This window comes from Oryzias latipes, chromosome 18, assembly GCF_053564925.1.
Source record: "Oryzias latipes strain Hd-rR chromosome 18, Olatipes_Hd-rR_3.1".
Taxonomy (NCBI): domain Eukaryota; kingdom Metazoa; phylum Chordata; class Actinopteri; order Beloniformes; family Adrianichthyidae; genus Oryzias; species Oryzias latipes.
In genome coordinates, this window is record NC_136254.1 from 37278882 (window position 1) to 37297153 (window position 18272).

General features: G+C 43.9%; 1 protein-coding gene across 21 annotated transcripts in view; it reads right to left on the minus strand.

Moving 5' to 3' along the window:
- The window catches only part of ctc1 (CTS telomere maintenance complex component 1), a 125711-nt gene that overhangs the window by 104215 nt on the left and 3224 nt on the right, over positions 1–18272 (minus strand). For all 21 annotated transcript variants that reach the window (XR_013651349.1, XR_013651345.1, XR_013651346.1 and 18 more), the window contains exon 2: positions 9017–9116. Coding sequence is in view for 16 of the 21 variants with exons in the window: in XM_078936907.1 (XP_078793033.1) it covers positions 9017–9116 (100 nt within the window). In the remaining 5 variants the exon portion in view is untranslated. The remainder of the gene's footprint in view (positions 1–9016; positions 9117–18272) is intronic.

Below are 18272 nucleotides of genomic sequence, written 5' to 3' on the forward strand. Positions count from 1 at the left end.
CAGGCATGGGGGGGGGTGAAGGCGAGTGAAGGACAACAGGAAATTCAATTTAGTTTTAATATTCCTCTCCCCCTCAGTATGATCTGTGTTATTATATATTTTATACTTATTTGAATGTTTTGTAATGTATGTAGCCTTTTTTTAATGAATTGGTATTTTAAATTATTTTGATTGATCACTCCACTACAAAAACCATCAGGACACATGTCCCATAATGCATTGTTTTGTAGTCATAGGGCAGCTTTCAGTCAGTGCAGAACTAAATTTCCAGCTGTGTTCGCTCAGGTTGGGGTCTTGCTGCTCCCACCCCTTTCTCTGATATTTTTGTTTTGATTGACAGGTGATGTTAGAGCAAAAACAAAAATACATCACCAGGTGATGTGTGCAGCGTTGAGTTCACCTGGGTGATCTCAAACATGCTTATTGTGGGTCTTGGCTGCACCTATTTGGTGTCACCAACATAAATTTCCATCCGTTTTCTTTACTATCTGTACTGTCATGACAGTGATGCTGCTGTCAGTTTACTTGTTGTTTCATCTTCAAAAGTGCAGAATAAAATGTGACACTGAATTTGAAACAACACATTGTAATTTCTGCATCTATTATTAAAGTATTTATTAGTAATACAGTGGAAATTAGTAGATTTTGTTAGCATGTTGATTTACGGTATGCACCCCTAAATTTTCTAGTTGTGCCCCTAAAATTTTCAGTTGGGGGCCACTGTGCTCCTAGTGAAAATAGTTAGTCTGGAGCCCTGCCAGTGGGTGTCGCTGTTTTCATATTTTGCTGTCAATTATAAATTGGTTGATGACCTGACCACACAGGTGTGCACGAGCCAGATGGTGAAATAGTTTTCAGTAATATAAATAATAAAAAAAAACAAAGTAATGCAAAGTTGATCGGAGTGTAAGACTCATTTTCTTCGTCGTATAAGGAAACGACAGCCCGCTTGGCGCGTCAGTCCAGTCTGGCGTCGCACATCAGTGTGTATCAAAGGGGCTAGAACTTAGCTGAACAGTTTCTAGGCCCTTAGCTCCTACACTTATTAGTCAAAAACTCCTTTCTTTGGATGGATTGATGGAAATCTCGGGATTCGGAAGCCAGTTCGGAGCATCGGTGGATTGTTTTGAGTGAGCGAATCAGCTGGACCCAGTGCTGACAGCGAGAAGATCCCCAAGACCCAGGGCAGCCTACAATTCTGTTGGAATCCGATCGGAATATTGGAGCAGACATTTGGAATAATTTGTGGATTTGGACAAGGAAGAGCCGACAACTGAAGCGGCCCGTGAGGTTCAGCTCTGCTTTCGGCGCCAAACACTTCTAAAACCCAGAGGTATGAGTAGCGCTACACCTTCAATGGACATTTAAAAAGTGTGCACACATAACTGAACATAAAATCCAATGCATTGGTTGACTGATCGACGAGACTGCTCAAGAAGCGCTTTAAAAGTTGTTGAATAAAAGAGGGCGTTGGCATGGAGACGCGCGACGCAACGTCAGACGTTAACAGTGGGAACTGCAGCGTGCACCACGAGCAGAACTAATAGTTTGACTGGCAGCCTGAAAGCGAGTGGTTAGACTGACTGCAAAAGCTCTGGCTGATAAACTGGACAGGGTACAAAATAACAGAAAACTGACATTAATTTAATTAGGAAATCACTGCAAAGTTTAATGGTTAAAGGTGATAAAACAAAGGTTCAAATAGCTCTTAACAAACCTGTAATGATGCCACATGTATGCATGAATCTTTGTTGGGTTTATTTCCATCCGATGAATGTGAAAAACATGAAACATGGTTTAAAGCCAGAATGTTGTTCAATAATGAATGTATTTCTGAGGGTAAAACATGGATTTCTGTGAATGAGGAGAATGTGTTTAAAAATGAGAATGCTGAAGATGACATTGGTCCAAATGACAGTATTTCTAATGTTGAAAGTAAACCTAGTCTGAGAAGTAAATCCAGCGGAACATCATCTTCAAGAATTAAAGCTCAAGCAGACATAGCTGCATTGATTCCTCGTATGGCTGCACTAAAACAAAGACGCTCTGGAGGAACAAGGACTGCAAATCAAGAGGAAAAAGGAAGAACTGGACCTGGAGGCTGAACTAGCAGCTTCCACAGCTAAGCTTGCTGTACTGCGAGCTGCAGATGAAGAGTATGTCAATGAAGCCGATGGAATGAATTCTTACTTTGAGAAGCAAAGGTATCAAATGGAGACTAAAACCCTCTTAAATCCCTCAGCGGAGGAATACAAACCAGAAACATGGAAATTACTTCAAAGGGACAACAACCGACTCTGCCTATGGATGCAATACCAAAGGAAACCAAACAAATGGAGTCCGCTGTCAAGCATCAACACAGCATCAGTCTACAACCGGAGCACAACAAGCAGAGAACGGTTCAACAAACTCAATCTCATTCATCAGTTCTAGTTTTAAGTGATCACACAAGGCAATTGACTAACTACCATCATTGCAGCAATAACCAATAAGAACAGACTGGGAACTCACCAAATGAAGGCATAATTAACAAAATGGAGAAGCAGAATGAAATAACATCACACTTGTGCAACAGCAGCTTTCAACATCTCTACCACTACCACGGACTATTCCCATATTCCAAGGGGATCCTCTGGAATATAGAAGTTTTATCAAGGCTTTTGAGTGTAGCCCCATCACTCAGCAATACTTTAACAAAATGGTAACCTACGGAGTCGTGATGGGGGGGATTGGGTTCGTTGAGCTATGGTAGCTCCCAATCGGGTTACCTATTTAAATCTAAAGAGTTACAACGTCACAGAACTCACAGTAGACAAGTACGTCTTCCTAAAAAGTATGACACCAGACAACCATTTAAACTGAACACAGTTTCAGGTTTAATAAAATAAAGAGTTGACCCTCAAAACAAACAAAAATATTGGTCAATATATCTGGTTTTTATACTCTTCCTCTTAAACGGGAAAAAAAAAATATGAACCTTGAGTAAATGTAAATTTCACAACTTAACTGAACATTCATAAACTGGTTTTAAAAGTTCGTTTCAAAAGTTTGTTTCAAACACAGATATTGCAATACTTCACCACGTCATGAAAAATAACAAACTGGGCCCATACTCACTCACTCATTCACACAGTCAGTTATTACCCCCGGGGGAAAAAACTTCGTTGCAGGCCTGAAAAAAAAATCACCGACTTCCTTAGCCTTCCGTGCAAAGCCTTCCTGCGTTCTCCGTGCAGCTTTAGCCGTTGCTCCGCCCTTCCACAGCACCTGTCGTCCGTCGCGGGGAAAATCCAACGTCCTCCGTGGACTCCGGTTCACGCTCAAGTGAGAAACTCCAAAACGGGAAACTTTCCGTCACCTTTTCTGTCACGGGAAACCACTCTCAAGTTTTCCTCCTGACTTTGGCCTGCAGAAAGTTTATTTTTTTCCCGTCTTCTTCTCCACCTCCCCGCGTGCTTCCACGTCCAGACCTTTTTTTCTCTCTCCTTTTTTCTTCGATCCTCTCCTCAGCCAATCAGCTTAGTCCAATCAAAACCAAAGAACACTCCACAGAACACTCCGCATTTCTTCAAAATAAGATATAGTCCTGTGAACTGACGCTGATGAGGTTACATAATCCAAAACAAATCAATAAACAAGAATAACATTGTTATTTACAGTAAACCCATAATCAACATCATTCAATAAACAACAATAACCTTGTTATTTACACTTAACCCATTTCCTTCTGGTTAAATCTGTGTCATCTTCTAGACTTATTCAAACATATTCCTTTTAGTAACTTTGTAATATCAATATTAATAATAATATTGATCATTTATGGGATTAATTTGTTTAATCCTCCTCTTTTTTCTTCTCGGGGCTACATGAGCAAGGAGTGGAAGCAAAAACAGGAAAAGCCGATTGCTTATACTACTTGGAACAGTTCACAAGGGGACAACCACAAGAACTGGTGCGTAGCTGTCAACACATGACTCCTGCACATGGCTATGCAGTGGCCAAGGATCTTCTTCAGTGCCACTTTGGAAATCCTTATAGAATAGCAACAGCTTACAATGAAAAGGCGTTGGCTTGGCAAACAATAAAAGCTGAAGATGTTAAAGCTCTAAAAGCATATTTTTTATTCCTGCGTTCCTGTTGTAATGTTATGACGGAGCTTCAGCACATCCAAGGACTTGACATGCCTGCAAACATGACAGCTATAATCTCAAAGTTGCCATACAAAATGAGAGAACATTGGAGAGTCACGGCACATGACGTTATGGAAAGAACCAGCAACAGAGCTCATTTCACTGATCTTGTTGCTTTCATTGAACGACATGTAAAAATTCTTTCTGATCATCTATTTGGCAACATACAAGATCCTTTATCAAACATAACTCATGCAAAATCCTTTATAAGACCAAAGGCACTTCCTAAGTTTGGATTTAAAGGAAACACTGTGGCCACTGCAGCAGTGTTTTTCAACCAGTGTGCCGCGGCACAGTAGTGAGCCGCATGAGGTGGTCAGGTGTGCTGTGGGAGATGGTCAAGTGTGCCGTGGGCGATGGTCAGGTGTGCCGTGGGAGATGGTCAGGTGTGCCGTGGGAGATGGTCAGGTGTGCCGTGGGAGATGGTCAGGTGTGCCGTGGGAGATGGTCAGGTGTGCCGTGGGAGATGGTCAGGTGTGCCGTGGGAGATGGTCAAGTGTGCTGTGGGAGATGGTCAGGTGTGCCGTGGGAGATGGTCAGGTGTGCCGTGGGAGATGGTCAGGTGTGCCGTGGGAGATGGTCAGGTGTGCCGTGGGAGATGGTCAGGTGTGCCGTGGGAGATGGTCAGGTGTGCCGTGGGAGATGGTCAGGTGTGCCGTGGGAGATGGTCAGGTGTGCCGTGGGAGATGGCACCTACTGTGCTCCACATGAAGACGGCCCCTTGCTGCAGAGCAGTCCAAGCAGTCCAAGCAGTCCATAGAGAATAAACCAGCCTTACAGACAACATGTGGACATACAGGGGATTACTGTGCCCTATCTATACTTCCTGTGAAGATAAAGGCAAAAAAGGGAAATTGTGTCATCGAAACACATGCATTTTTGGACCCTGGGAGTTCAGCCACTTTTTGCTCAGAACATCTTATGCAAAAGCTGAATGTTAGTGGTAGAAGAACTTCATTTCTCCTACAATGGGACAGGAGACTGTTGTTCCAGCCTACTCTTTGATTGGTCTAGAAGTGTCTGGTGTAGAAGACCATCATTTTTATCCTCTGCCAGAAGTATTAACACAAGGGAAAATGCCAGTTTCAACTGAGAGCATGGCAACATCTGAAGAAACATCCTCACTTGTCTAAAATTCACATGCCAAAAATAAATGCAGAAGTGGACCTATTAATAGGTACCAACGCCCCCCAGCTACTGGAGCCTTGGGAAGTTCTTAACAGCAATGGAAATGGACCATATGCCGTTAAGACGGTGTTGGGATGGGTCGTCAATGGTCCAGTGAATGGAAACAGTGGTGTTTTGGAGGAGAGCCCCCACTCTGCTACAGTGAACAGGATCTCTGTGAATAAACTTGAGGAATAGCTGTCCAGTCAGTACAGCTATGAGTTTAATGAAAAGGTTTCAAAAGAGAAACAGATGTCAAGAGAAGATGTAAAGTTTCTAAATACATTGGAAAATTCAGTAACGTTGATTGGCGGACAGTACTGCATGAATTTACCCTTTAGAAATCCTGAGGTTCATTTTCCTAACAACTACAGTGTGGCTAAGCAAAGACATAAGAGAGTCATTCATGATAAAGCTTGGCAAGAGGAGTATTCAAGATACATGAATGAAATCTTATGCTGAAAGGCTCCCTAAACAGGAGATAAAGGGCAGGAAAGGAAAGGTCTGGTACATCCCTCATCATGGTGTTCAACATCCAAGGAAAAAATCCCTATGAGTTGTTATCGATTGTGGAGCCACCTTCAAAGGAGTGTCATTAAATGGAGAGCTCATGCAAGGCCCCAACCTAACCAGTTCATTGCTGGGAGTTCTTACAAGATCCAGACAGGAACCTGTGGCTTTCATGGGTGATATCCAGGCAATGTTCCACCAAGTGAAGGTAATGGAAGAACATAGAGACTTTCTGCCATTTCTATGGTGGCCAGGTGGAGATTTTGCTAAAGAGCCTGAGGAGTACAGGATGACTGTGCATCTGTTTGGTGCCGTTTCATCACCAAGCTGTGCAAGCTTCGCTCTCCAGAAAACAGCAGATGAAAACAAATCTGAATTCAAATCAGAGGTCATCGACTTCTATGTTGATGACTGCTTGAAGAGCTCGCCCACGGAGGAGACGGCAGTAAAAATGATGAAAGATCTCCTTTTTATGTGCGCCAAGGGGGGGTTCATTTTGGAGAAGTGGATCTGTAACAGTCGAGCCGTTTTGGAAGCTATCACTTCTAGTCAAGGACCTGAAGAAGATTGTGATGAACTTCCAGTAGAAAGGGCTTTGGAACTGCAATGGTGTGCAGAGACTGATGTGTTTATGTTTAAAATGGAGAGAAAAAGAAAAGCCCCTCACCAGACGTGGCGTTTGGTCAGTCACCTGCTCCATCTACGACCCCTTAGGTTTTCTTGCAGCAGTCACATTGTGTGCCAAGATGATTCAACAGGAGTTATGCAGAAGAAAATGTGGATGGGACGACACTTTACCACAAGACCTTCGGTCCCAGTGGAAAAAATGGCTCCAAGAATTAGCTCTACTGTCCACATTTGAAGTGAGAAGGTGCATCAAGCCAGTGGGATTTGGAAAAATCAAATGTGCACAATTGCACCATTTTGCAGATGCCAGTGAATGTGGATATGGGACAGTAACCTACATCAGACTGGTAAACCAGAATGATCACATTCACGTAGCCATTTTGCTTGGCAAAGCCAGAGTAACACCTTTAAAACCTATAACAATTCCCAGATTAGAACTGACAGCAGCTGTTCTTGCTGTTAGACTGGATGCAACGCTAAGAACAGAACTAGAGATCTCACTGGAAAGTTCTGTATTTTAGACTGACAGTACTTCCCTGTTGAAGTACATCAACAATGAAAACAAGCGCTTTCACACGTTCATAGCCAACAGAATCTCTGCTATAAGAGAAGCATCTGAACCCTCACAATGGAGACACGATTGCTCCAAAGATAATCCAGCTGACAAAGCCTCAGGAATGAAGGCTTCAAGCTTCCTACAGGACAGCGTATGGCTGAAAGGACCTGAATTTCTTTGGACACATGAATGTGAAGAGCCAACATCATTCATGGAGTTTTCAGTTGATCCTGATGACAAAGAGAAACTGTAAATGCAATCAGTGGCTGTGATGCTTCTAACCCTACAGAGAAGTTGATTACATATTTCTCAGACTGGAGCAAGTTAACGACTGCGGTCGCCTGGATCCTTAGACTGAAATCCATACTGTTGGAAAAGGGTCGACAGAGAAAGCAGTTGAAAACTGTACAGGATGAAACCACAAGGACAAAGCGGAAAACTGTCACACCACACTTCCAAGGTTGACTCTTTAACACTGAGTGACGTGAAGGAAGCTGAATTAGCATCATACGCTATTGTCAGCAGCAGCGATTCATGATAGAAATTCATGCATTGATGTCACACTCAAATGTGACTAAACAAAGTTCTATCTACAAATTAGATCCCATCATGGATGATGGACTTCTGAGAGTAGGTGGAAGACTGTGCAAAGGAGCAATGTCCGAAGAAAGCAAGCATCCTCTTCTCCTTTCTAAGGACCAGCATATGTCTTTGCTCATTCTGAAACACATACATCAACGTCTTGGTCATGGCGGTTGGGCTTATACACTCTCCAAAGGAAGACAAAGATTTTGGATAACAAATGCCAACTCTGCGGTGAGGCGAGTCATTTCAGTGTCTATTTTGTCGACGGTTTCATGGGAGACCAGTAACATAGAAAATCTTCCAAAAGAACGAATCCTTCCTGATCTGCCTCCATTCACCAACACAGGGGTTGATCACTTTGGTCCAGTGGAAGTGAAGAGAGGAAGAGGAACCTGTAAACGCTATGGGGTCATCTTCACTCGTATGGCTAGCCGAGCCGTGCATTTGGAGGTTGCAACGTCTCTGGATACAGATGCATGCATTAATGCTTTACGTCGCTTCATCAGCAGAGGAGGACAAGTGAAGCATCTAGGATTGGGTAATGGCACAAATTTCATTGGTGCCAATATAGAACTAAAAAGAGCGTGTCTGCATTTAACCAAGACAAGACCTGCAAGAGTTATGACACAAGCTGGAATACAGAGGAGTTCTAACCCACCAGGAGCTTCACATTTTGGAGGCGTTTAATCCGCCTGATTCCTAAGGTTCTTTGTTCAGTTCTACATCAGCAGCAACTGGATGATGATGGACTGTCTAGTACTCTGTAATTCTAAATGATCGTCCAATCACAAAGATGTCTGATGATCCGAATGACACCAAACCATCTTCTTCTTCTCATGAGGAAACCCCCTGGAATGTTTGATAGTATTTAAGATCGTTGAATCAGTGGACGGGGACTAGTTAGACCAGAACTCACAGGTCCTAGTCCATTGACCATCACGTCTTCAGGTCTCTGTGGAGCAGTACTTTCTCTCTCTCTCTGAGACCACCTTCGATGTGAACTTTGCATACTGGACCCTCGTCTTCATCGGCACCTGTTTGGGTCACCGGTCACTCACTGGATTATTGGTAAAGGCGCAGAACACATCGTTGATGTGATCATTTATTTAAAGTTTAGAATAAATTCAGGACAGATCTGCTGTGTGCAGCTTAGAGGGACCGGTGTTCAAGAACCACTACAACCCCCACAAACCGGACCCTCTTTTAGTCTGAACTTTCCCCACTAACGGCAGATCCATCAGAACCAGCAGAGACCGTTCAGCAGGTTCTGATGCTGCAGATCTTCAGAGTTCTACAGATCCGGTTCTGCTCCATTCAGACCAGCTTCAGAGAAGGAACGACCCGCACTGCCTCACCTGAAGCAGCTGATTGGACCTCTCACCTGTGAGCGAATCTTCAGCATTGGAGGGGGCGGGGTCCCTGAAACACGGACTCAGGTATCGACCAATGAAGAGGAAGAGGTTCTTTAGCCACGCCCTCTCCTGTAAAAGACAGCAGGTCAGAGGTTTTCAGAACTGGAACCAGACACATGAGAAAGTTCTGCTCCTGACACCGGGCCGGCCTGAGATCTATGAGTATTTTACTGGATGACATTTGTCAGAAATTCTGGAGAATAACCGTTAAACAGGGGCGTGGTCAGACAGTGTTTTAGGGAGTGGTGTCCATAGTTGTGTCTGAATTCCCGCCCTAACCCCTAACTACTAAAAAACTATCTAGTGCACTATATAGGGGTTAGGGTGGTAATTTGGACATAGGGCATGTTGACAAGCCACAAAGCTTCTGGGAAAATGATGAGACCAAACTGGAGCTTTTTGGTAATAAACATCAGCTCTATGTTGGTAGACTCTCCAACCAAAAGAACACTGTCCCTACTGTGAAACATGGAGGACCCTCAGTTCTGTTTTGGGGCTGCTTTGCTGCATCTGCCACAGGGGGTCTGGAAGTTGTGCAAAGTAAAATGAAATTTCTGGATTATCAAGGCATTCTGGGTAGAAATGTGCTGCCTATTGTCAGAGTCTCAGTGTCAGGTCATGGGTCTTCCAACAGGACAACCATCCAAAACACACAGCCAGAAACCCCCAAGAATGGCTGAGAGAAAAGCGTTGGACTATTCTGAAGTGGATTCTATGAGCCCAGGGGCCTCATTTCTAAAACTTTGCGTAGGATTTGCGTCAGAAGTGGCGTACGGATGAAACATAGGACGTGCGTACGCACAGAAATATTCGGATTTCTAAAACCGTGCGCACGCACATCCTACGCATCTTTCCCTTAATAAATCACAACCGATTCTAAATGCTGCGCAGCTTTTTGCGGCTTCATGACACGCCCATAGTTGCCCATAAATAGTCCGTGAAACGCCCACAAATGAATATTTATGGATTGGGAAATCATGGCAAACACAGAGAGGAAATGAAAAAAACGTAACTTCACTCAATGTGAAGTAGAAGTTATCGTTGGCGAGGTGGAAAAGAGGAGAAAAGTGTTGTTTGGAGGGCACAGTGTGGGCATTACTAATGCCAAAAAGGCACGCGAGTGGCAGACGGTGGCAGACGCCGTAAATGCTGTAGCCTCACAACCTCAGACCGTGGACGAAATAAAAAAGAAATGAAAGAAATGATCGGACATCAAAGTCGAGGCAAAAAAACGTCTAGCGCTGCATCGGCAGAGTGTGTCCGCCACGTGGGGGGGGGGACCGGAGCTGACCCCTCTTGATGAGAAACTGGCCGCTATTATTGGGGAATCCCTATTAAGTCCCCCTTATCGGCGTCCTCCTCCGCCTCAGTCACCTGACTGAGACGGAGGGGACGCCGACGCACCGGGTGACACAGGTAAGAGAAATAATTCAAATGAATGCAGTCAAGTCACATGTATGCAGGCTACACAATTACAGATTATTAATATAGAACAATTTTATTTTAGCTGCTGGGTTTTCCAGCGGGGCCAGTGGTTACGATGCTGCAGCTGAGCAGCCGTCTGGCCCCAGCGTCTCCACGGCACGCGGCTCTCAACCCTCCAGCAGTGGACGTTTCCTCACCGATGCAGTCCTTGAATGCAGAGGGAAGTCAGTAGTTCAATCAGAGAGGTGGCCAAGGAGTTGGGCGAAATCAAGACTGACTGAAATAAACTGCACGATGAGGGAATTCTTGAATAAATAATATTTTCCACACCTCTTTTTCTTTACAAGCGACGCATCACTTCCAAACGCTGGCGCACAGCAGCAGCAAATGGCTCAAATGCGTGGGGATGGGGTTCAGGGTGGGGGCCAACACAGCAATAAGCGTCCAGGGGGTAGAGGCACGTTTTTAAGCTGTGCCACATTGTGTAGCACAGCACATGCCAGCACGATTTGGCACACACTGTCACTTTCACGTGTTTCTTCCATCTGCCGACGGTGTCGCCGTTTCTCATTTCACCCGTTTTTGTGCGTACGCCTGGGTCAGAGCGTGGAGGACCGCACATTTTCCCGTCAAGTTTGCTTTTTATAAATCTCAACTATTGCGTAGAGAGTGGCGTACGCCTTCTTTTGTGCGTACGCAACCTTTAGAAATGAGGCCCCAGATCTGAATCCCATTGAACATCAGTGGAAGGAGCTGAAACATGCCATTTGGAGAAACCAACGTCAAACCTGAGACAAGTGGAGCAGTTTGCCCATGAGGAGGGGGCCAGAATACCTGTGGACAGGTGCAGAAGGCTCATTGACAGAAACTGTTTCATTGCAGTGATTGCCTCAAAAGGTTGAGCAAAAAAGTATTAAGTTCTGAAGGAACCATCATTGTTGTCCAGCCCTATTTCATTAGTTTGTTTTTAAATAATTCTGTTAATCAACAACTCTAAAGTAATGTCTGATTTTGATGATTTAATGTTCAATAAATGTTAATTTATTGTTACTTTTGAACGTTTGAAGTCATTTCGGTGAACATTGTGGACTTTCTGTCTTTAACTGAGGGGTACCAACTATTTTCAAGAAAAGAAATCCTCCAAATGAACCAAAGTGACTTTCTGACATAATCTCTGTTCCAGTCGCTCAGTAACTTCATGGTCAGTTAAAGTTTGGTAAAAAGCAGCTTAAACATCATTTTTGACCACATATGATTCATTATTGTGTATAGAAATTCCTAAAATGAAAGTGAATTTGTGACTGAATGTTTGTCGTAGCAGAAACGTCAGACGGCGTTTAGCCATGGAAGAACTTTTATATTTTCAGAGCTTTTTGGTATCTTGACCTTCTCCCAGAATGTTAATTGTACATTTAATATAAGGTGAGGAGTCTTCATGAGCAGCTCATAGAAATGTAGACATTCGTTTTTAAGGAGATTATTGATTTTTACAGAGCTGCCTTAAATTTCTCAGAGATGCACTTTGCAGACGGTCCCTCAGCAGCGTCTCAGTTTCTCCTTAAAGGAACAGAAACCATCTTTTTCTGTGGAACTGTGTTTGTGGTCCATAGTGATGAAACGAGCAGCACCGGTGCATCAGAACTGTGTCGACCCCACAAGAGTGAAACCTGTGTTGATGTGTGTGTCGCTTTAAGGAAAGGTCATGTGACACAGGACGGTGTTGTTTGGATGAGCTGCACCACATTGTGTCTACATGTAGCTCAGAGTTGTGTGTTTGTAGAATGCAGATGAAACTGAACGTCTTCATGGATCGGTCCGGTCAGAATTTTTCCCATTTGGATCTTCTGACTGGAAATAAAGGTAAAAGTTTTTCTGCTTTGGAAGTTTTTTCTTCTAGTTTTTGACTTAATATGCGTCTGTTTGTTGTTGTTTGTCTGTTCTTCCCTGAGAATCTTCTATTGTTTTCAGATAAATGAATTTTATTCTATTGTAAGTAGAGAGTTTACTCCACAGCTCCATCATACATCAATGCTGAGGCATTATACAGCTCAACACGGCGATGAAGAATATGCAAAGGCTCATGGGAGTTTCTCACAGAAATGCGACGTGAGCTGTGTGGGTCCCGTCCCCGGGGACGCTCCTGATCCGGGGTCCCCCCCCCTCTCCTGGTCTGGCTGGGGAGGATCTGGTTCCCCTTATGAACACACGGTTCACTTTGGCAGCGTGCATGTAGCTCCACCCCCACGTGCACGTGCACACTGCTCCCTGTCTGCTTCACCCCCCCTCCCCCCCAACCCACAGAGTATTGATGGACAGATGTCTTCCGGTTATCTTAGTGTCAGAATTTCACGTTTGGATGTGATATTTATCTTTCTGCAGATCTAGTATAAATGTCTCACAGCTTAAAATAACTTATCAATGTAGTTACTCTGCACGTGTCTCCCCTCACTGCCCCCCCTTTATGTCCTTTTGTCCTGCAGCTGATTGCAGCTTCATAACTTTCCACCCAGAGAATGAGTGGAGTCTGCTATTCTGTATAGATGTGTCTTAATGTCACTGTCCATTGGACAATGACAATGTTAAGACAACAATGTTATGATGACATTGACTTCTTAATGTTAGAAATGTGGATCATTTAGCAGAAATTCCTCTGAGCATCTACACAAACACACCAGGGGTTGACATAGCCCAGAAATTTGCACTGGCCCACAGGGCCAGTAGTTTTTGAAACTTACTGGCCCTGCCTGAAAGTTACTGGCCCGACACCGCGCATAGCGGGACCCGCCGCTCCGCAGGTGCTTGCAACTTTAGGGGGGTCTGTGGGCATGCCCCCCCGGAAACTTTTAATATGGTGCAATTTGGTGCATTCTGGTGACATCACTTATTTCTACACTTTTCAATGACTGAAAATAGACCATATCAAACTTAAATCTGCTCTAGTCTGTTTCAGATGTTTTGAAGAGAGCACTGCAGTGTAGTAGGTAACACTAGTTCAGAAGTTTTCATGGTGCTTCTAACGGCAAATATCGCAATAAATCATAAACCTTAAATGTGTTAAAAAAAATCTAATGGCAGCTTGAACCATTTAACGAATCAAATAAATCCCTTAATGCATTTGACCAATCGGATGGACGCCTTCACATTGTTGACCAATCAGATGGAGCCCTGTTATGATAGATGTTTGTAACCTATGTCAACGGGGGTCATTTGGAGTATAATTTTTAAACTGGGAATGGTTATTTGGTTATTTTGCTGTTTGTTTATATACCGCAAATTATATCGTTATCGCAATTTTAATCTCTGATATCGCATATCGCGAGTTTTCCTCATATTGTGCAGGTCTAACTGAGATCATTCAGCTAACTAGAAATACTTACTGCTCACAGTGTTGTAAAGAAAAACAAAATTAAGTAGTTTAACATTCTACTGCATTTGAGTCTGAGATTCAGGTATTTGGAGTTGCCTTTGATTCTTTGACATTCAGCTTAAAGCTTAGTGGATACAGTTTCATCTTCAATGCATTCATTAAATATCTTGCTGTCCATACTACTAATTATACCCATTACTCCGTCTAACATATTCCTATCTATTCCTGCCATGTCTTCCACATCTCTGACATGCTTCAGTCTCTCTTCAGTGACTGTGTCGGATTTATAATCAAATGTAATAATAACCCACTGGCTTGTTCCTTCGTTGTTGCTGTTTAACATTGTTTTGTATTGAATTGTTACATTCAATAAAGTTTGAAAAAAAAAGTAGTGAGCGCGTGCCGCGTGGTGCTCGGCAGTGAAAGCCGCGCGCGCGCAGGCGGGAGAGAAGGAGAAGTGATGAAAGGTTTCCCATAGAAACCCTTGAAGTCTGAACACAGGACTAGCAGAAAAACTCATTTATGAAGACGAGGTAAATCTACACGTTTTCGCAAAATTTACTTTATTGAAAAAGGTGAAGAATATATAAACCGTTAGATATTTTAGTGGCCCGAGCGGACAAGTGAAAAGTAAAGTCTTGTGGTCCGCACTGCTCGAAAAACAGGACCGGGCCAGCGGACAAATGGCTATGTCGAGCCCTGCACACTTTCAGCACATTAAAAACTCTTTTCATGACCGACAAACTGCAGAGATGATCTAGGAACTGACAGCAGTGATGAAGGTGAACGTGCTGCTTTATGGCTCCACTCCAATCCTCTTCTGATGTACGTTCAAATCGTCTTTTCAGTATCATGATGTCATTTTTAGCTCAAATTTTAAAATTCTGTTTTCAAGGACATAGTTGCTGCAGAGAGGCAGGACTTCATCATACATTCACCTGTTGTGGCGGGACTGTTGGAGCAGAGTGAGCTAGCCTTTATTTCCCATCATCCCATTGTTTCCACTCTCTCCCTCCAGCTTTCAGCCCCCCCAACACTAGCAGTGCATCATAGTGATCAGTATCAGATCCATCCATCCATCCGTCCGGTTCTGATCCAGATTCCAGCTCAGACCAGGAAAACACGGACGTTCATGGATCTGTTGGTCTGCAGGTGGATGACCAGAAAGGGGCGGAGCTTGGAGACTTTGGTCTGTTGTGGTTTCTGTGTCTGAACTACAACTTTTTGGAACAGCATTTTTTTGTTGATGTTGATGAGTCAGGACGACCTCCGTTGTTTGAACAGACTTTAATTCTACCACAGCCCCCCCCCCATTCACCTTGTACTTCAGCCACATGTACAACTCCGCCCCCTAGTGTGTATCTCACGACAAACAACTCACATACGTCACATCCCCTTTTTAACAATAATGAAACCAATAAAACATTTGTATTATACTAAAAAAATATAACATCCCATCCCATAATAACATTTCCTATAATGCTAAGTAAGTGAGACTTCCTCTCTGTATGTAGCAGGTAATCTGACTGGTCTGCCAGATGTGGTCTAGAACCGATAGATTGGTTAGGAGTCTCTTTGTCATGAGCATCAACAGTCTGGTCGTTGACTCTCATCATCGTTCTTGTCGTCTTCATCCATACTCTGTCCCTCTGCTGGTGGAAAGGTTTCCTCCTCCGTTCTCCTCAGGTGTTTCCTGTTTCTTCTGTAAAGTCTTCCGTCAGGTGTACGAACCACAAATGAACGTGGTTGCTCATGCTTGTGGAGAACCACTGCAGGCTGCCATGTTGTTCCTCTCTGCATCCTTACATTCTCACCCGAATGCAAGTCTGGAAGATTTCTTGTCTGTCTGTTGAAGTAAAGCTTTTCCTTCTCCTGTCTTCCTCTTAGGTGTTTCTGTGCTTCTGATCCCTTCGGAGTGAGTAGAGAAGTTGAAGTTGGTAACTTTCCTTTGAGTCTTCGTCCCATTAGCAACTGCGCCGGGGATAAGCCTACACTTTCCAGTGGTGTATTGGGAAACTCCAGGAGTGAAATCTAGGGATCTCCTTTTCCATTTTCTGATTTCTTAAGCAGATTTTGATTGTTTGTACTGTTCGTTCTGCCTGACCGTTGGACTGGGCATGTGTGGGACTAGATGTGACATGCCTGAATTCCCAGCTTTCAGCAAAGTCCTTGAACTCAGCACTGTCAGACTGAGGTCCATCAGGTATCCCATTCCTGGCAAACATGGATGTCACTGTGACTGGTGGAGTCTTTCAGTTTCATGATCTCTGGACATTTGGACAGTAGTCCACACACAACACAAACTCTGCTCCTTTGTAGTGAAATAAGTCTGTGCCTACTTTGTCCCATGGTCTGTCTGGTACTGGGTGTGACAGTAATGGTTCTCCTGGATTACTGTTCTTGTTCTCATTACAGACTGCACACTTTGTCTCTTCAATGTGTTTGGCCAATATAAAATGTCTCTGGCTCTTTCTTTGCTCTTGACCATTCCCAAGTGTGATTCGGGAATTTTTTCAAGCATTTCCTGTCTCAACCTTTGTGGTACTATGAGCTTTGATCCCTTGAACATCAATCCAGCTGTGTATGTGATCTCTTCCTTGAATGTCCAATATGGCTGAATGTCTTTGTGAACAGCATGTCAGTCATTAGGCCGTCCTCTCTGAACTCTCTTTTAGATGTTGTAGTTCTGGATCTTCTGCTGTAGCTTTCTTAAACTTATTCAGCTTCTCCTCTGACATTGGCAGTTGAGGTGTAATCATGTTTACCTCCAGCTCTTTTCCCATCATTCCCTTTTTATAGATGCTCTCCAGTGGCTTCTGATCACTGTCAACCTGAATGTCTTTTCCATAAACGTACTGGTGAAACTTCTCACAGCCATACACAATTGCTAGCAGCTCTTTTTCTATCTGAGCATATCTTTGCTGACAATCTGTTCGTGCTCGTGACCCGTAGGCTACAGGTAGTCCATCTGCTCCCATGTGAACTTGCATCCACCGAGAGAGTCACTGGCTTGTTGACATCATAAAACTTCAGAGTTGGAGCCTTGGTGACGAGCTGTTTAAGATTTTCAAAGCTCGTTTTCTGTGCTTCTTCCCAGTGCCACTCTATGTCTCCGTCAAGCAGCTGTCTCAATGGTGCTCTGATGTCTGACAGGATTGGTATGAATTTGGCCAAGTATTGGACCATTCCTAAAACCTCTGTAGTTCTTGTTTGTCCTGAGGTGGGGGTAGCTGCATCACTGCTCTTACTTTTTCTTCATCTGGTTTCAGTCCTTTATCTGTGAGTGTGTGTCCAATAGATTTGATTCCTTTAGTTCTGATGAAACATTTGCTTCTGTTCAGTTTCAGGTTGTATTGTCTTGCTCTGTCCAGCAGCTTTCTCAGTCTGTCATCGTGTTCCTCTTTCGAGTCGCCCCATACTAGCAAATCGTCTATGATGTTTACAACGCCATCCAGATCCTCAATCATTTGTGCTACCGCTCTCTGGAACACTTCAGGTGCTGATGAGATCAGAAAGGTAGCCGTAGAAAACTGTAACGACCAATGGGTGTGTTAAGTGTCCAGAGCCTTGAGCTTTCATCATCCAGCTTGATCTGCCAAAATCCTTGGTTAGTGTCCAACACAGAAGTGTTTGGCATACGAGACACAACTTCATCCACAGTGAGCAATGGATAATGTTCTGGTTTTATTGCTCTGTTCAAGTCTTTTGGATCCATGCATGTGTGAATTTTCTTGGGTTTAACCACAGTCACCATGCTGTTAACCCACTCTGTTGCCTCTGTCTGTCTGATAATAACTCCCATGTTTTCCATTCTCTGTAGTTCTTTAACTACTCTGTCTCTCAGAGGTACAGGAATCCTTCTGGGTACGACTGGTGAGACTGAGGGGTCTATTTGGATGTGATGCTGACCTGGCAAACAACCAAGACTGTCAAACAGATCCTGATAGTCTTTGAGAATGTCTTGTTCTCTTCCAACTGCATAAACTCTCTGAACTAAGCCTATTTTTTAGCATGTAGCTCCTCCAACTATAGTGCTCACATCTTCCTGAGTGAGTTTTTATTCCTGAGTGATTTTTTATTCATCATTTAGTTCTCCATGCCTCTGTTTGGTGCAGTGATTCATGTATTGTCCCTCTTTCCCCTCCTGGGGAGTGGGAGTGCTTCCAGACTCCAGTTGGCTCATCCGTGCTCCAGTTCCTGACCGAGTACCTCGCCTCTGCTCCTGCTCCTACACCTGGCTGTGGATCCTGTCTCCGGCTCGACTCGCGCCCCTGACTGTCCCCCCACAACCACGGCTGGATGAAGCTCGTCTGCTGGACTTTAAATGTGTAGTTGTAGATTTAGATAAGTTAATTCTTCTCTAAGAGTTCTGGTAAATCGCCTGTCCGTCCTGGGGGAGGATCCCTCCTTCATGTGGGCACCCCTGAGGTTTC